General features: G+C 41.8%; 1 protein-coding gene and 1 pseudogene across 6 annotated transcripts in view; one reads left to right on the top strand and one right to left on the bottom strand.

The window, feature by feature from the left end:
* Positions 1-1352, top strand: part of LOC146692549 (uncharacterized) — a 232329-nt pseudogene extending 230977 nt beyond the window's left edge. The window contains exon 2 of the transcript XR_014915231.1: positions 746-1352. The product of XR_014915231.1 is annotated as an uncharacterized LOC146692549 (transcript). The remainder of the gene's footprint in view (positions 1-745) is intronic.
* A 3987-nt stretch (positions 1353-5339) lies between these two features.
* On the bottom strand, positions 5340-19820 carry bub1 (BUB1 mitotic checkpoint serine/threonine kinase). Of its 5 annotated transcripts, none has more exons than XM_085432679.1 (24): positions 19396-19622; positions 19183-19242; positions 18553-18694; positions 18246-18442; positions 16684-16724; positions 16495-16571; positions 16359-16408; positions 15608-15792; positions 15424-15515; positions 14833-15197; positions 14343-14383; positions 14147-14266; positions 13840-13950; positions 13581-13662; positions 12798-12882; positions 12517-12694; positions 12335-12398; positions 11464-12251; positions 11251-11351; positions 10925-11086; positions 7735-7892; positions 7408-7585; positions 6463-6569; positions 5340-6373 (listed from the first exon to the last, which is right to left on the bottom strand). In XM_085432679.1, exons 1-24 carry the CDS (start codon positions 19416-19418, stop codon positions 6175-6177), a joined length of 3606 nt encoding a protein of 1201 aa, XP_085288805.1. In that variant the 5' UTR covers positions 19419-19622; the 3' UTR covers positions 5340-6174. The 5 variants fall into 5 exon arrangements, with proteins under 5 accessions (XP_085288805.1, XP_085288804.1, XP_085288806.1 ...); XM_085432678.1 differs by having other exon boundaries at positions 13581-13665; positions 19396-19621; XM_085432680.1 differs by lacking the exon at positions 19396-19622 and adding an exon at positions 19321-19375 and having other exon boundaries at positions 13581-13665.
* Between the last annotated feature and the right edge of the window lie 13 nt (positions 19821-19833).

Raw genomic sequence — 19833 nt, 5'->3', positions numbered from 1 at the left:
CACATCAACTTAACTAAGGCCCTGGGAACGGCCTTAGCAGGAGAACAGAAGGCCATCAGAACGATGGTGTTGAAGAACACACTGACACTAGACCTGCTAACAGCATCACAAGGAGGAGTTTGCAAGCTGATCGGGGAAACATGTTGCACTTTTATCCCTGATGGATACAAAGCTGGAGGAGACATTTATGAAGCTTTGCAGAATTTGTCCATTCTGCAAAAATATGTCACTGACCACACATCTGGAGCAGCTACACCGCCATGTCTAAGAGTAATGATTTCAAAGATAACAACTACAATGACTGCTTATGTTGCCGTGCCTCAAGAAGACCAGCATCCTGTTGCAATTCTGTTAGAGGAGAACTTGTAATAACTGCTAATGAATGACGTGGTGATTAAAAATGACTTCTGCCTTTTTCAAGTGATCATGCACTGATTAACACATTAATAGTTTATGCAAGTACAATATAAGGTTTTCATCATTTTATTTTTTGAAGTTTTCATTTTAAATATAAGGTTTTCATCCTTGTATTTTTTTGAAGTTTTCATTTTAAATATGAAGTTTTCATCATTTTACATATAAAGTTTTCAATTTAAGGTTTGCATCATTTTAAATATAAGGTTTTCATCCTTGTATTTTTTGAAGTTTTCATTTTACATATTAGGTTTTCATCATTTTCAAATACAAAGTTTTCATTTTAGTTTTCATCCTTTTATTTTTTGTAGTTTTCGTTTTAAAATATAAGGTTTTTATCCTTTATTTTTTGTAGTTTTAGTTTTATTATTTTTTCTTGTTTATTCCACTTGTTATTTCATTTACTATGACTTTCATTTACTATGTTTTTCTTTTTATTATTTTATTTTGTTTTATTCTTTAGACCAAATGACTTCCATTTCTGCTATGCTGACATTTTGAAAATTAAAAAATCGCTTAAGATACTTAATAAATAACCTTCACAGACAATTGTTGTATGCATTTAAAATAAGTTAAAACAGGAGGGAATGTTACAGGAAAAATGATTCTATGTTTCTTTACCTTCTTTTAAATGTACAAAGATGCCTTTTGTCTGCCCTCTGCCTATGGTTAGATTAGTTTAGAATTATCTTTTTAGACTTTCCCAGCAAACACATCTTGTTTCTGGGACATATTGTTTTAGATTGTTTTATCTTCCCTAGCTCTCTGCTGATGAGACTAGCACCATATATGGAGTTGTTTTATTTTATCTGTTTATTATTTGTTATCCTGTTCTCACTGTCTCTGTGCTCTGTGCCTATAAAAATTACCAAGCCACTGTGCATGGTGTGAGTTGTTCTTAGCAGCTCACCCGTGTACACGTTTGATAAAGAAAGTAACTTTGTCTCATTGTGTCTTTATTTCTCCTGGGTCTTTTGCAGAGTTTTCCCCCAACATTTGGTAAACACCAATTTAGAGTAAACTTGTTTTGGATAAATAAATATTGAAAGATCTTTTGAATTAGTTAAATGTCAGAATAAAGAGAGAGAGCTGTCTATTTTTTATCACTTTCATCAAATGTAGGAGCACATATACACTAAGTTTATTGTTAATTAATAAGAAAACTGCAGACGATTCCATTCTGAGCTGAAGAAGCTTCTGATAGGTTCGTAGAGTCCATGTGAGTAAATTGGTGGCACAGCTGTGGATGCATATAAGGCAAAACACAGAGCCTGTTTCTTTGCCATGGGAACATCAAGAGATGTCAACCAAAACACCAGGAACAGAACTGTGGAGCTCCATAAGTGTGGCTCAGTTTTGAATACAATTTGGTGCCATTTACAATTAAGAAATACAGATAGTTTCTCTCTTTACTCTGAAAGCTAACAAATATGTTTTTTATATTTATCAATCTAAAAAAAATAAACATTTAGTCTGATTTGATGTTACAATTAAAAAAGTGTTTGTGTTTTTATCTGAAGAGTGTGTAAATATCTGGTTTCCACTGTATGTTTGATGATGTTGATGTTTGGCTTGATTGTCAGCATAAAGAGGGAGAGAGAGCAGGCGAGACACACATGTTAGTCAAACGGTTGTTTGCCAAAACTCATCAGAACATGTATCTCGTACCTAGTGTAACTTTTTAAATACCATTTGTTACTTTTCAAATTCTACATTTATTAAGTTATGCAGGCTTGTTTGCACAACAAGGCTAAATAATTATATAAACTTTTCTCAATCTAAATAGTGTACTTTGGTAGAATTAAAAAATAAGTGTAGTGCAGGTCTATGATGATTTTTAGTGCTACTATCATCTAGTTCTGATTCTGGTTCTGTCTTGGTTAAATCCTAAGTAGTTCTGATTTTGAACTGTTGTGTCCTGTTTTAATTCCGGATCAGTTCTGGGTCTGGTTGATTTGGGGTTTAGTCCTCGTGTCGTGATGCAGCCCTGATTTTGTTCTGCCTTGCTGCTTAATTAAAAAACTAGTTTAAGGTGTCCTGCATATGTGATATATATTTTTTCCTATATGAAGTCATTCTTTTTTGAACAAAACTCAAAACACTTCACTTCAACAAATCTTTCAGTCATTTCTAAACATGAAACACACACGCTGGGTAAGTTTTGGGTTTTTTTTGTTGAAGTTGAGACTTTAAAAAAGAGAAAAAAGTTGTTTTAAAATTTATTTTAAAAGATGAAATCATGATGTCTCTATAAATAAACATGCAGGTGGTGAACTGGGGGTGTGATTAAAAAGCCATTTAAAGTAAAATGCATAGTTTGAGATTATACAGTACACATTAGTCTCTTTAAAGTCTTCATTATCTGATGATAATCCGAGCTGAAATCACCAGATTCTAAAAAGATGGGACGCTGTGAAAAATATCCATAAAAACAGAATGTAAAGATTTGTAACTATTCATCATAAAAAGGCAGCGACACGTCTCAACGGGGCAGAAAAAGTAACATGACTGGACAGAAAAACAAAAAAAGACTTTAAATATGGAATCATCTACAGTAAACACACTCCTGATCAAAAGTCTAAGACCACTTGAAAAATGGCAAAAAAAATCATATTTTGCATGGTTGGATCTTAACAAGTTCCAAGTACAGCTTCAACATGCAGCAAGAAGAAATGGGAGTGAGACAAAACATTTAATGAGCATGCAATTTACTGAAAACAAAGCTTAAACTGAAACAGGCTGTTTTACAGCTGATAAAAAATTTAGGAACACACCTCCAAAAAAAGAGTAATGAGTAGCTCCACCGTTATTGTTGATCACTTTAAAAATTCATTGCGGCATGCTTGATGCATGAGGTGAGTGGGAATATTTTTCCAAGTGGTGAAGATGGCCACACGAGGGGCATCTACCAGAGGTGTGGACTCGAGTCACATGACTTGGACTCGAGTCAGACTCGAGTCATTAATTTTATGACTTTAGACTTGACTTGAAAAAATGTTCTAAGACTTGTGACTTGACTTGGACTTTTACACCAATGACTTGGGACTTGAATTGGACTTGAACCGGTTTACTTGAAAAGACTTGATATTTTACCCCAAATATAAAATTTAACATGCATATTATATAGAGATTGAAAATGTGACGTCATTCACGGGTAGAACCGTAAAGGATTCTGGGAACTCGTGGCAAGCGGTACTAGCGTACGCAGGCTTTCAATTGAAATCAGTTGTCAAGAAGCCGTTGTATTATTAACTGCAATAGCCGGTCGCATGACAGCCACGAGAAGCTGACGGGTAAAGAGATCGGTTGTTATCGGATTACGTCGTTGAAGAGAAATTGTTCGAGCCATGTTTCCGAAGTAACAAAGACGCGACGGATGGCCTGGATCGCAGCCATTCAAAGATCAAATATAACGTCCCAGAACACTCCAGCTCACAGGTTAGTCTGCTCCAAGCATTTACACGAAGGTCAGTGTTTTTTAGTAGTTAATACGTCATTTTCATAACATAATTGGTGATATAGGTTACAAGCAAGTCTGGCGCTGAACAGAAATTGTGGCGCTATGCTCCTTTATTTATTGTGCATAAATAGTGAATTGTCCTGACACAATATTGCGTTTCGCTTCTGTTATTATGGTACATTGACAAAAACATATACTTTTATTCACAGGATAAAACAGTTGTTTTGTATCACTAATTGCCCAGTACGATTACAGCATACAATATTGTTGTCACTGCTACATTTCTGTGACGCTACCAGAAATTATTTCCACTACTAATTAATTACCGTTGAGCTCAAAGGTCCTATTTATAAACGGTTAACGAATGTGTATTTATGACGACGATTTGTGAGACTGGTAAACTTATGATACGTACGATGGTCTTTCGTTCTACACGGTGCATTTCAAGGTCCTGCACCCATCCGTCGGTAAACTGTACCTGGGCTTGTTGCAGTGACCGGAAGTTACTAAACTTCATGAGTGTATGCACTCACTCCAAGAACCGTATGATTATAAATATGCACATAAATATGCTACGATGAGATAGCTGACTTCATCTAACTAGCAAATGTTGTCCAGGCTACGTTGGTGATACAGTTTTTTTTAATGTGTATGATATTTTTGTCATGCGATTTTAAAGCTGGTCCTACAACCGCATCCAAGAATAACATGCAGCTTATCTCAGAACTGTCGGTGAAAATTATTCTTGGAGCTAGGTTTAATTGAGCTGCATTTTAAAGAGGTGCAATTTCACAATTTGTGTATATTTTCTAAGTTCACTATTTTGTCATGTGTTGAGAAAAACACAGATTTTAAAATTACATGGTCTAATATTTACATTTAGCATAACTGCAACATTATTTTTTCTTTTTTTTTTTTAAAGACTCGAAAGGACTTGAAATTCAAAGTTTCAGACTTGTGACTTGACTCGGACTTTTACACCAGTGACTTGAGACTCGACTCTGACTTGCCTGACATTACTTGAGACTTGACTTGAGACTTGAGGATAAAGACTTGAGACTTACTTGAGACTTGCAAAACAATGACTTGGTCCCACCTCTGGCATCTACTGTCTGGAACTGTTGTCCATTTTTGTAAACTTCCCCAAAGGTTCTCAATTCAGTTATTACTGAATCATCAATATCATCATCACCATCCTTTAGTTATGCTGCCAGACTCAGGCTGCTGCAAGACTTCCCATGATGCACTGGGAATTTTATACGTCACCACTCCCTTTCATTAACTTGATTTCTCTCTTCTCAGGTTTGTTTCGTTCTCATCTCTGCTCCTATCAGAAGATTGCTGCTTGTCTGTGATCCTGGTTCTGTCTCGTTCTGCTAAAAGGGAGTTTTTCCTTCCCACTGTTGCTGATAGGGGATCATCTGATCAGAAAAGCCCCCTTATCTTTCATTTAAATGTAAAAATATAGACAAAAAATGAAGCTTTATATATGAAATCCATTTTCGTTCAACATAACTTTGACACAATTCTCCTTCTCAGTGAGGCATGCTTGTTATTATTATTAAAATTATTATTACACCTGCGTCAGTGACAGAAAGATAAAAATAAACGCCGTTTAACAGAACATGAAACATTACAACTTGTGTACAGTGAACATAAAACACTCACAGGTACAAATATCTTTACATGTGACTGATAATCCAGAAATAAACCCATGAACTACGACCATCTTTCCACTAAAATCACACAAAAACATTTTGATGTTTAATGTTTCTCATCATAAGATGAATGAAAGAAGCTGAATTCAATGCTGTTTTTAAAATTTAGAATAAAAGCAGGTCAACATTTATGCTTTATCAGTTTATGTTTGTCTCCTGCCATCTTAATCCCTGTTTTCAGGCTGGGACATTTACCAAAGTCCCTGCCTCACTTACTTCCTGAGATTGTCAGTGAGACAACAACATCAAATTTTTATATGTTTTGATTTGTCCGGTTGTTTTAACGAGAGAAGAAAAAGGTCAAAAACAAAACACTGAAAAACGTGTTACAGTGAAGCTTCAAACAGACTATCGTTTGTTTTTCAAGGGAAAAAAAAAACAAAATAAAATTGTTTCACAAAATGGGAACAAATTCAATTTAAAAAGTGACCTAAGAGAAATATACATTTATGCATTTGTACGAGCTGAAATGCTTCACTCCTCCCGCTATGCGTTCACAGTCCGATGTGTCAAAGAGTGTGCGCTTAAACGAGTGCAAACGGAGGATAAACAGCAGCCTTTTTTCAGAGCGAGGCATATCCGTTATCTCCGCACCGTCTTGCGGTTCTCCAGCAGCAGCACCACCAGCCGGCTCTTAAGCGTGGGTAGTTTGTTGCCATAGTTCTCCTGCAGAACCGTGTTCATCCGGCAGCGGAGGCTCCGCAGGCTCGGCAGCGAGCCGGAGTCTGGAATGTTCAGCAGCGTGTGAAACAAGTCCAGCCACAGGTCGCTGTGAGGGTTTCTGGGGGGGGGGGGGTTTACCATCAGCACACATATGCACAAAAAACGAGGTCAAATAAAGACAAATGGGAGCTTCCTTTGAGCACTCACCTTCTAAACACGCCGTTCGTCTTCCACACGCCTCCTTCGTTGGTCACCTGCATGTACGTCCCAAACAGCATGCAGTACACGGTCCCCGCAATGCCAAAGTAGTCGGTCTGAAACCCAAACAACAGTCAGACCTTCAGAATAAAACTCGTTTTCCATCTTTAAAAGGAGTCTTCAACAAAATCTCCAGATGTTTCTTTCTATAAAACATGTGGGGCTCCAGATGTCGTGGTTCACACATCGGGTGACATGCAAAAGCTCTCTGTTTGAGAACAGAAGGCGACAAGCCTTTTGGCTTTGTGTCAGGAAATGATCGGCTATATGAAGGCACAGCTGAAAATAGCCTCCTATTAACCATCAAAAACAGTCATCAGGTCATGAAATGTGTTCATGACACTTCCCGGTGTTCCTCTGAGTGTCTGAGGGACGCCTGAGAGTGATGATCAGCTGAACCCTATAATCCCCTTTAAATCGAGAGAACTCGGCTCATACAAGATCTACAAGAGCTACAAGATCATTTCCCATAACATCATGCTCTTTTCATTCAGCCAGCTGACTGAGTGACCTGCAGAGATGAAACTCATCATACAAAGACACAGGCTACCATCACAAACTATCAGCTGTGCAAATCTAAATATGAATTATCGCGAGGAAAATGAGACCAGCAAGACCTTTTTAATGAACCTGGAAACTTGATAAGCTGAGTTTTGGACTTTCCATTAGATTAACAACACTACAAAGTTTCCCGTACACAACTCCAGGGACAGAAACAACAAACACTGGGCGCTAACCCACAGAGACATTACTCTTAGCTCTCAAACACATACAGAGTATGAGAGAAGCTGCAGCTCAGGAAAAACCGCACTACTGTCCAATGCTGCTGAAACGTGGCAGTGTTCGACCCTCCCTGTGTATGTTAATGCCTCTTCTTGTCCTTGCTGTGCTCACCTGGTAGTTCCACGGTTTTCCACTCAGCATCTCTGTGCACTGGAAGCCCGACGTCAGGCACTTGGCAGTGAATGCAGTGCCTGCTGGGAAGAGCTCCATGTCGATGCTCTGCCCGAGGTCGACAAGGACCAGGCCGTGGTCCGTGCTCTCTGAATCAAAACGCTTGTTCTCCAAGAACCTGAAGGACACGAGTGATGACGAGGCGTTTCAACAGAGCCTGAAACTGAAGTGTCGCGAGGGGAGGACCGGGCCTGCCCGCCTCACCTCTGACACTTTTAAGCTGCAAATACGAGCAGCACAGAGATAAAAGCAGCGTGTGATTGGTACCTCTCTCCCAGCAGGAAGTTGTCAGGTTTGATGTCGGCGTGGATGATGTGGATCCTGTGCAGCAGCTCCACCATGTGGAGGATGCAGACGGTGAAGTACATGACGAGGGGCTGAGGCATCACTTTGTCACTGAGGGTTCTGTACATGTTCACAGCGTTCTGCAGGTGGAGCAACAGCATTACAGTGAAACAGAGAAGCTTTAAACCGACCGAATAGTCTCTGCAGACTCCACAACAATGGTTTAAACCCTCATAACAACTTATGGGGGGAAACTGTTTTTATTATTAAGGCTTGTATTTGTAAAATTTGATACCAAATAGGCTGCTTGGCTTCAATTCCACTAATTAGAGCCCCTGAACTGGACGTCTGGACTGTGTACTGTTTTAGCCTTTTTGGAGCATTTTTAATGACATCATCTGACGAATAACAAGGCTGCTGTGAGGTTACCGTGCCAACAGACCGACCCACATGTCCAAGCTCAGCTGTGGCAAGCAAAACTCTTTGAAAGTAAAATCTCAGCCCACACAAATATATCAACAACAGTGATCACAAAACGGTGTATAACTGAACACAGTAGTGCAATTTTTAACCAGGTCTTCCCATTAACACCTGACCTGCCCAGAGGGTCAGTCAATGAGCTCGTCAATAGCTTCAATGCTAACATGTTAAATGTAATGGACACTATTGCTCCCATTAAGGTGAAGGTTATCTCTGGAAGGAAAAAGTCTCCATGGAGAAACTCCACACTGGTGAAAAATGAAAAAAGAGAGTGTAGGAAAGCTGAGCGCAGATGGAGAAAAACAAACCTCCAGGTTCATTATGACATTTATAAAGAGAAACTTCACAATTATAATTTACAACTGAGGAATGCAAGGAGGTCCTACTTCTCTGACATCATCACTAAAAACAGCCATAATGCTCGGGTCTTATTTTCTACAGTTGACAGGCTAACAAACCCTCCTGTGTCAGTGGCAGCTGAACTTCATTCGACCATGGCCTGCAATGACTTTGCCAAATTCTTCACTGAAAAAATCCAAAAAATTAGACAAGCAATTGGTACATCAACAGCAGATCCAGGATATGTACTGTGTCCACCAAAAAACTGTTTAAACACCATGAAACAGTTTCAACCTATTAACAGCAAAGACCTGGAGGACATCTTAGGTCAACTGAACTCCTCCTCCTGCTGTTTAGATGTCCTGCCAACAAGTTTTTTCAAAAAGGTCTCAAAGACTTTAGAGTCAGACCTGTTACAGATCGTCAACTTTTCTTTATTATCAGGTGTGTTTCCAGAATCACTAAAAACTGCTGTAATCAAACCTATACTGAAAAAGGACAATCTTGACAAGACACAAATGAACAACTACAGGCCGATCTCAAATCTCCCGTTTTTAAGTAAGATCATTGAAAAAGCAGTTTCTCAACAGCTCAGTTACTTCTTAAAACAGAATAATTGCTACGATGCCTTCCAGTCAGGTTTTAGACAGAACCACAGCACTGAAACTGCTCTGACCAAAGTGTTTAATGACATATGTCTGAATACAGACAGTGGAAAAATGTCAGTCCTAGTTTTACTGGATCTCAGTGCAGCATTTGATACAGTTGACCACAACATATTACTCAAACGACTGGAGAACTGGACAGGTCTTTCAGGAACTGTACTAAACTGGTTCAAAACATACTTAGAAAACAGGAAATACTTTGTATCAATAGGTAACTTCACATCTGAGCAGACAAGTATCACATGTGGAGTTCCCCAAGGTTCCATCTTGGGACCCCTTCTGTTTAACATTTACATGCTCCCACTGGCACAGATTATAAACAACAACAAAATAAACTATCACAGCTATGCAGATGACACACAAATATATATCACAATGTCACCAGGAGACCGAGGCCCTGTACAGGCTCTTGGTAAATGCATTGAGGAAATCAATGACTGGTTGTGCCACAATTTTCTCCAACTAAACAAAAACAAAACTGAAGTAATAGTCTTTGGCGCCAAAGAAAAACGATTACAGGTCACCAGAGAACTTCAATCTATACATCTAAAAACCACAAACCAGGCGAGAAATTTGGGTGTAGTGATGGATGCAGACCTAAACTTAGAAAAACACATTAAGACAATAACAAAGTCAGCTTACTATCACCTCAAGAATATATCAAGGATAAAAGATCTGATGTCTCAACAGGACCTGGAAAAACTAGTCCATGCATTCATCTTTAGTAGGCTTGATTACTGTAACAGCATCTTTACAGGTCTACCTAAAAAAATCAGTCAGACAACTACAGCTCATTCAGAACTCTGCTGCTCGAGTCCTCACTAAGACCAAAAAAGTGGACCACATCAGTCCAGCTCTGAGGTCCTTACACTGGCTGCCTGTCCGTCAGAGGATAGACTTTAAAGTTCTGATGCTGGCCTATAAAGCTCTGAATGGTTTAGGACCAAAATACATCAATGACCTCCTGACCCAGTATGAACCTTCCAGATCCCTCAGGTCATCTGGATCCGGTCTTTTATCAGTTCCCAGAGTCAGAACCAGACACGGAGAAGCTGCATTCAGCTTTTATGCTCCTTATATCTGGAACAAACTCCCAGAAAGCCTCAGATCAGCTGAAACACTCAGTTTATTTAAATCCAGGTTGAAGACTCACCTGTTCTCAGCTGCATTTGAATAAAGCACCAAATCCACACTTTAAGCTTAAATTTCAAAACTTACATTTAACTACTGATTTTATCTACTGTTCTGATTTTATCTGTTTTGATTTTATATACTGTTTTGTTTGTTTGTTTGTTAATTAGTTAGTTAGTTTATTTGCTTGTTTTAATCAATTTTAAATCATGCTTTTTATTTGTTCTTGTTTCTAATGTCTCTGTAAAGCACTTTGAATCACCTTGTTGTTGAATTGTGCTATACAAATAAACTTGCCTTGCCTAAAGTTTCTCTTCCTTCATACTGATTAACAGTCTTTGTCATCCATGTTATGGATTCATTATGTGCTCAACTTATTGTTTAATTCACTGAAAAGTGACCACTAGAAAATTCTGTAACAAAAGTCAAGTTACGTAAACACAGATCAAATCCGAAATTATGGCGCAAAAACTAAGAAACCAACAAATTACTGGATTTTAAAAACATATATACAAAAGTAAATTCATATCCATAAATCCACACTGACGGTAACTGACCAGTAGGGTGCCGTAGCTGTGAAGCTCACCGAGCAGCACGCTCCCGTTATGGAAGAGGTGAGCTGAGTGCATACTGCTGTAGAGGTGACGGACGTCGGGCCTCAGCCGAGCGTCGAGCTGGGTGTTGATGTAAAACTCCCAGGGATTGGCCGGCTTCTGAACCTGCAGCGAGGACACATGTGAATCCTGCGGTCATGTCCAAATGTCTCTGAGAACACTGTTCATTTCTGAGATGATTCAATAAGATTTGTTTCACCACTACATTAAAAAAAAGGAGCTGAGTAACACAGAGACAGGGACGCGGCACTCTTCATCCGCAGCCTCACCTTTAAAACGGTCTTCTCTAAGGTCACGGGGTTCGTGGCCTGGTAAACTGTCGCAAAGGCTCCCTCTCCAAGAACGCAGTCCACTCTGAGGGACTCCTTTCCTGTCACGACACAAACATTCATCGTTTCAATCAACACAGCGTACAGTTTTTCTCTGCAGTTGGATCAAAGCCAGACTTCCACACCTAACGGAGCAGGCGCTGCAGATCTTACCCATGCTGATGGTCATTTTTGGAGTGATGTTCGGTATGTTGCACTGCCAGGTGGTGCAGCGCGGATGTGTGGCGAGAGGCGGGCTGAGTCCAGACAGCAGGCTGGAGATCAGTTCGGTGTCCCAGGGATCCGACATCAGCTGGACTGCCCCCGTCTGGGCTTTCTGCGGCGTGTCACTGTTCATTGAGATGTCAGCGCTCAGCCTCAGCCCCCTCTCTGGACTCATGGGTTCATCCTCCCTGCTGATTGATGTCGGGCTCATGGGCACGTCAGCACAGAGCTGTGGGTGCCCTGGACTCATGGGGAAGTCCAGATTCTTGGGCTGATGGGGACTCAGGAAGGCATCCAGGTCTGGCTCGGCCATGGCCTCTGGGCTCCTGATGGCTAGCCAGTCTGGTTTGAGAGCACCCTCGGGGTTCATGGGAACGTCACAGACCTGATTCTGGGCTTGCTGGGGGCTGCTGGGGGTCTCTAGGTCCTCCATGATCTGAAAAGGTTCGCTCATGGGTCTGCCTGAGATGAAGGAGGCCTGTTTGGGTGGCTGCTCGGGGCTTGCATACACCTCCCAGCCGGGCCCCGCTGTCCTAGAGGAGTCGGCAGGACAGAGCGTCTGGTCCCTGAAGGAGAGCACGCCGGGAGGAGGAGGCTGCACCATGGTGAGTGAGGACGCAGTAAGGCAGTGCTGGGCCGCTGCAAACTCCTCTCCCACGATGGTGCCCTGCCTGGCAGAGGAGGGCACCGTCTGGCCGACGGTGCTTTCGTCGGTCGGACTCTGCTCCAGGATGGGGCTAACAGAGGAGAGGACACATCTGTGACATCTGCACTGATAACAGTGACACGAATGGGCAGTGGATACCTGAAGACTGATTACCTCAGCTTTTTGGTCTGACGCCTCAGGTAAGCTTCTTCATCAGCTTCCCCCTCACATTTATTCTCTGTGGGGCAGAAACATTTATTATTTAGGGAAACTTTAAATTACTTTCAGCTTGTTGTTAAAATGAGACAGGTGCGGAGGCTGCGGGAGGAATAAGCCGCAGGTTTGGCTCCTCTTACCTCGGTCCTCGAGGAAGTCGCTGCTGATAAAGGTTTTGCAAGTGAATGGCGTGGAGACGAACTGAGCCAGCATGGCGAAGTCTGTGGTGCTGTTGGGACAGGCGGCGAGCGAGTTGAGCGAGTTGTAGCGAGCTCCCCACATGGTGCTCTCATCTGGGATCAGATCTGAAGGAGTCTCCTGATGAGGATAAGAAAAACACGAGGATGTGAACCTGAAACAAACACACCAAACACTCGTCCAGAAATCTGGAATTTAGCTTAACATGAGTAAATTCACTCACGTTGGGTTTGTCTGCCTTTGACACCGGGATTTCAGCCAGAGCTCTGACTCCTTTAGGCTTCTCGGCATCAGCAGGAGCAGCGGCACTAAACAGCACAGAGACAAAAATAACAGGAACACTTGGCTGTCATGAAGACGCACTTCATTTTATCCTCAAGGTTTCACAGCAGCACAAACATTAAGATGAACTGATCTACAAAAAACATACGACAGAATGAAATGTGTGCCGTTCTGCACCTTGACCCCAGCAGCTGAAAGAGTCCACGACAAACAGGAATTATTTAAAAACGGGGGTTTGTGGGTTTTTCTCATAAAATAAATGAAAAATATGTCTGTGTTTGTTTTAGCAGCCTTTAGCAAACACCATTTCCCAGAAGCCTTGAGTGTTTGTGAACTAGGTCTTTCCTAGTAATGACATTTAAATCTCAGTGTGAGTTCAGTGAGACCTGAAGCTGGAGATCACACCAACATCTGAGTGGAAATCAAAAGTTAAATCCTCCTGAAAGCTCTTTTATTGCATTCACTACACGAGCTAACAGAGTAAACAACTGTTAAAAAAAAAGTCTATAAATTACCACCTTTATTATTCATATTCAAAATTAAAAGCACTAAAGTGTCCCCGAGTCTTCTCAGGCTGAAGCACAAAATTCTCTTATCCTGGATAAGCAGAAGAAGATGGATGGATACAGGACATCCAGCACAGACAGAATATCACACAGGTTACATGGGAGTGTAACATCACAGCTGGGGTTTAGGGTGTCCACAGTGTGGGGGCCATATTTACCTGCCGTTTTCTTTGTTGTCGTCATCCTGAAAGATGGTGAATGGAGTCGTGGTGGGAGGCTTAGATAATGAGGAGGCTCCTCCTGCTAATCATCAGAGACAGAATAATTAGGTTATCTGGAGCGAGACCAAGAATCAGTCTCAGAGGTTCAGGCCTGAGTTTGCTTTGACTCAAACAGGAGGAACATTAATTTTAAGCACTGGTGACCGGATCCAGTTAGATTCTGTTATTATCCCGACTGTGTTCAGAGCCTATTTACCGCCTATCCAGAATCCGGCTTCAGACTCCTTCTCGGCAGCGTGGAGGACTGATGTGCTGCTGAACGGTTCCTCGAGTAAGGTCGGAGCCTGGAACATGTCCATGATCACGCCTGAGTTGACACAAAGAAGAAAAGAACTCAGTGAAGGAGTTTTTACCACAGCCGCCAAAGCCTGAGCAGCAGTGAAGAGCAGTTTGATTAAAGGACAGAGACATAACATGAAAGTAACTCTTTGAATCCAAAAACATTAAATTTGATATAAAAACACCTCTGACGTGACAGCAAAGAGACAAACTGTCGTGCTCACCCAGCGCCTCTCGTGTGTTGACAGTAGGTGATGGCAGCACCCGCGACGGCGTGGCCTGAACGAAGCCGAGCGAGTTATTAGGAGTGACGTGAGACAGGTTAGCTGTGGCTCCCTGCGACACTGAGAGGGACAGAGAGGGCTGTGACTACATCTACCAGAGACACGCAACAGCTCGACAAAATAAAAGCACACTTACCATCAAGCTTGTCCTCAGGCTCTGCAGGCAGACCCACATCCCTGAGAGAAAGACAAGATCAGTAACGCATCTAAAATCATTTCAATCAGCCATCGAAATCATCATCATGTGTGCAGGAGAATTTCTAATAAAATCGGAATACAATTCATACACTAACTGACTAAAGAGAAAGCTGCTTATTACTCCATTACTTATTGTCACAAACTTTATGGCACAGGCATCATGTAGTGATGAGCCCATCAGCAGAGCTTGAACTTTAACAGAAATCAGACTGTCCAATAATAAAACGATGAGGGACAGAAAAATAAAAATAAACTTGTGTGGGAAACACGGGGGGGGTGTTGTTTCCTAAAAAACGTCTCTGTAGCTGTTCTTACATCTCGCATTTTCATGATATTAAATATTAGGTTCAATGTTTTCCTTGCACAACCAGAAACCTATGCTCCACAGAGTATCAGAAGCAGTGTCGAGGGAGTTAGAAGGTACCCACGTTGCATTGTTCTCTGGGGGTGGGAGCCTGTCTGTGCTCTCAAAGCTCACAGGCTGATGAAGTGGCGTATGTGGGGCCGCTGAGGCCCAGGGGAGCGGCTCCCGATCTGCAGACTTCTGCAAACCCATGTCCCGCTCAGCTGGGACAGAGGGATGATGGGATGCCACCGAACTTAGCGTGTCAATGTTCTGCTGGTGAGGAGGTTCGGGAATGCTGGCGGCGGCCTCTTGGATGAAGGTCGGCTCGGTGTTTAATCTCAAGCCAAGAGAGCGCCGGCTGCTCAGACGGTTTGAGGGCGGAGGTTGCTTGAAGGAGGGTTGGGTAAGACTCGGGTTTACATCGGCAGCAGTTTCTGCTGCAGGCGGCTGAAATAAAGAAGAAGAAAAGCCTCTCAGACTGACGCAGTGAACCCGATGTGCTTATCACTCACTGTTTTCATTCTTGGATGCTGCTAGAGCAACTTTGCATGATTCGCAGCTCAGACTAATCCTTATTTGTCTATTTTTGCTGGCACTTTGGCTTTGAGCCTGAAGCTTAGGGCTCTGATGCACATTCAGCACAGCCTATTGCATCAGGATGCTTTTGTCTTACCTTTTGAGATGAAGTCTGTCTGATTTCAAGATCGCAGAAAACTTTCTCCATCAACCATTTATTCCTCTCCTCAAACTCGCTCGGTGTCAGCGCTGACATGAAAACAATAAAAAGGACATTTACTAGAAATCCAGACAAGTGTTCGCAGCACGGATTTATTTTAGCTGCAGAATTAAAAACTCACTGAAGTCTGTCTTGTCTTTCTCCTCCTGCTCACGGAGCTTGCGGAAGTAATTCTGAGCTCGGGCCTCTTCGAAGCATAGCTCAGATTCGTCGCAGACGAGATCTTCTACCGTGTACTCGGACACGGTCTGAATGCCAGAGCCCTGACTGGTGGGAATTGTCCCGGAAGTCTCAGAGCGAGAGACTCTGTGAGCGACAGAAGAAATCAGGTGACATCATGCTGTTAAGATCCTCGAAACTGTGCGAGTGTAGATGAATGTAAAGTGAAGCTCTTCTGCTTCTATTCTTTGTCACAGAAAGCCCATCCCAGTACACGAATTTTTACATTAACTGGAAGAAATTCCACATGAATCAATCCCCGTGAGCCCAAAGCCATCATCAGGCAAAGCTACTCTAGGAGCAACAGCTGACATTTGCCACATTATGAATTTCTAAGATGCTTATTCCACCTTTGATGAGATAAAGGAAGACAGATTTAAAAAACAGAAGATCTTTTTCCAAAAAATTCCAAATAAAACAAACAAACCCTCCTAAGACACTTTTATTTACTGTTCCTGTGGTTAATGTAAATCTAATTTGCTTCCAGAAACACAGTTAAAGGGTGACTTAAACTCTTTCCCCCCCCCCCCTATTTCTGTCTTTGAGCCTCTTCCTTTTTCATCTCATGGCTGTAACATGTTGTGTTGGTACGAGCGCACTCTGCTGACATCAGAAACAGGAACCCCAAAAACTGAGTTCAGTGTTTCACTCACATGTCGATGAATTTACTCGCAGGTGGTTTGGAGGGACAGTCCACAGACATCTGTGACAGAGGACGCACAGTGTGAATGGAAAAGCAGAAAATGGCATTCATGCACAATTAGGATGAAAAACCAGAGATAAACACACCTTGTTCTGAGTGACAGGCTCTCTGTGGGGCACCTGATTGGTTAAATTGGAGTTCTGCAAAGGGTTTCGACTTCCTCCTTCATAAAATAGACATATAAAAATAGTCAGACAGTAGAGCAACAATAAAAATTTCTAAAGAAAGAAATCCAACATTATATAATAAAGGAACTTTTAAATAAACCATCTTACCGGACACTGCCGTCTCACTTCTGGTTCTGGTCTGAAACTGCCTGCAGATCAGAGTTTCTGTTAGCCCACAGTATATAACATGCAGCACAGTAACATACCGCTGTCACTGCATGTGTAGAGTGACTACACACAGCCAGATATCATTCACATTAGAAGGCCAGATTAATATCCAGGCTTCAGTTGTTAACACAGACTTTAAATTCTTTCACTTCTTAATTGCACCATCCCTAAAAGATTACAGCAATATTAGAGTTTCCATACCCCAGATTATGTGAACGTCCTGCCCAGACGAGAGTGACGTAAATGCCATCATCAGAGGGTGAACGCGAGGCTCAGAGCAGATGCTCACACTTTATTACTGCTGGGGCTTTCCATCACGCTTCCTTTAGACCAGGAGTCTCAAACTTAAATGAGCTGTGGGCCACTGCTGGCACGGTCACCTCATGCAGGGCTCCAAACCAGGGGTGGGCAACTCCAGGTCTCGAGAGTCAGTGTCCCTGCAGGTTTTAGATGTGTCCTTGAACCAACACAGCTGATTTAAATGGCTAAATTAGCTCCTCAACATGTCTTTAAGTTCTCCAGAGGCCTGGTAACGAACTAATCATGTGATTCAGGTGTGTTGACCCAAGGTGAGATCTAAAACCTGCAGGACACTGGACCTCGAGGCCTGGAGTTGCCCACCCCTGCTCTAGACTAACTTTTTGCCGTGGTTGCACTGGTGTGCCTAACTTTTTTTCTTAGGTGCACCAGCACAAAAGTTAGGTACACCCAAACCTTTCAACGGGCTAGTCGCACCGTGTGTGACACAAGAATTTTTTTTAGTTGCACCACTGAGAAATTAGGGCCCCGGAACGTCTTGCTCAGACCAGAGTGATGTAAATGACGTCATCAGAGAGTGAACACGAGGCTCAGAGCGGATGTTCACACTTTATTACTGCCAGGACTTTCACGCTGCTTTCATGCTTCTTTTAGACCAGGGGTCTCAAACTTGGGACTTGGGACCAAACTTGTGTTTGACAGCTGCCTATGTCTGCGTACAAGTGTAATTCTGATCTTAGTCATACAAACTGAAGAAACTATATCCAAATACCAAGACCACACCAGTGGTGATGCCTGACAGATGAACATCGGCAAATCTCATGTCCTGCAGAGCTGATGGCAGATGTTCAGCGTTCTAGAATTCAGCGCTTTCAAGAGCACTGTAAACTCAAACAAATACTACAGTATCTGATGTCTGCAGGTTCCTCAACTTTTTTAGTAGTTACACTGAAAACAAACCACCGGCCACCATGATGATAGCTGCCCACTAGTGAGACCACATATGTGTGTGTCGTTTTAATACTTTTAATACAGTAACAGGCTGGAGGTTGGTTTAACAACAGCTACACCACAACACAGAGGTTAAACCACTTCCACACATTTCAACTGGCATACTTTCTCTACAAAACACTCTGAAAGGTATCTACATAGGCCAGACTCCCACCGACACTGGCACAGACAGCTTTGTATTTAACCGTCTGAGGTTACCATGAGAAACTTCGTCTCACTCTTCAAATGCTTACTTGTATTCATGGAGAACAGTGCTGGCTGGATGAGCTTGGTTCTCCAGCGCTTTCTGGTATACTGCATCAGCCTGTTCATGCAGTCCTCTCTGTTCAAAGTGCTGAGCCCAGGCCACATACAGGCCAGCTGTCCTGGTGCCGACGCCCCTACTGAAGACCTGACTGTACAGGGAAACAGGGTCCACGTAATAACTTGCCTGTAAGACACAGTGAGGCAAGAAAAGAGCTCGAGTAAGACTTTATCCAACTTAAAAAGATACAAACTATGGAGACAACTGTAAAAATACAATGTTTTAATCAGACTTACACATTTGATGCAGTAGTTCACATATCTGATGTCATTCGCGTATTGCTCGACATTCAAAAATCTCTGGATGAGACGCTCAAACACCAGCAACATCCCTCTGCCACCATCTGTAGGTAGCCTCTGCTCCAGGTACTCCACAAACCTAAAGAAGCACCCAGAGAAACTTGCCTTCAGTACTTCTCATTTTGTGTGCATCTTTTTGTATTAAATCATCAAAAAATGATTCACAATATTTTTAAGACAGACTATTATTGTATTTTATTAAGATATTACGCAGTTATTTATCTTTGAGGCTGGTTGGTTTGCTGTTTTGTGTGCTCTGAGACAAGCAAACATTTGTGATACATATATTCAGCCTTAATATCCAAAAGTGTTATTAAATAACCTAAAGCTGGAAATAGACGGTAAAGAACAGGAAGTGTGACTTTGAAAAGTAAATCCAGGTCTACTTCCGACGTCAACACTCAAAAATGAAATAAGCGGACGATCATTTGTTATGTACCTCCTGTGTTAAGGCTGTCTCTTACACTCTTACAGGTTTCAATATGATTTCAATGGCTGCAGGACTAATAACTTTTCCTAAATTACTATAAAACATTACACATCAATGAAAACAGTCGAAATTCTCACTTGATCCAGGCGTCCAGTGGGTCGTCACCTGTGTATGAGGTCAAACTGTTTTCAAAACGCCTGAAGGGTAGAAGTATGAGTAATTAAAACATGTCTGACAGCTACGTTGCTTATGAATTAGTTATAAAAGATCCATACATTCATGTTAGCACTGAAGCTAACCCCTTCAATTGAGCTAACAGCGGCTAACGTCCATGTTCCATCGTGACTTACTGTAAATACGAGGCGATATCCATTTCGCTTTAAGTTAAAAAAAAAAGTTCTCCCAAGAAAACCGATAGTAAACTTTTTTGTAGCACTTAATTCCTCTGGTTTGATTGTTTGCTATCTAAAAAATTCGCATATTTAGACTTGTTGTTGTCCTCCGAGCCGCTAACGTTCCCCTTACATTTCAAATTTCGCGCTAAGCCAATAGCGTTTCAGAGGGCGTGGGAAATCCACGCCCATAACACGTGACGCACAGGCGTAAAAAAATTAAACAAAAGGTATTAAAAACTAAAAAAGATCACACAAAGTGCCGTCTATATTGCCCTTTCTGTGAGATTCAGTTTATTTTACTGAGAAAACAATGCTAAGTTTTACTATTGAAAATTTGAAATGGACGAACGCCATGATTTTAATTTACAGGTTCTCCAGTTGAAGGATCAAAGT

Source organism: Copadichromis virginalis, linkage group LG15, assembly GCF_057382275.1.
Source record: "Copadichromis virginalis isolate Kocher_CV1m ecotype Utaka linkage group LG15, C_Virginalis_male_GT1.1, whole genome shotgun sequence".
Classification (NCBI taxonomy): Eukaryota; Metazoa; Chordata; class Actinopteri; order Cichliformes; family Cichlidae; genus Copadichromis; species Copadichromis virginalis.
This window is presented reverse-complemented; position numbering and strand designations above follow the sequence as displayed.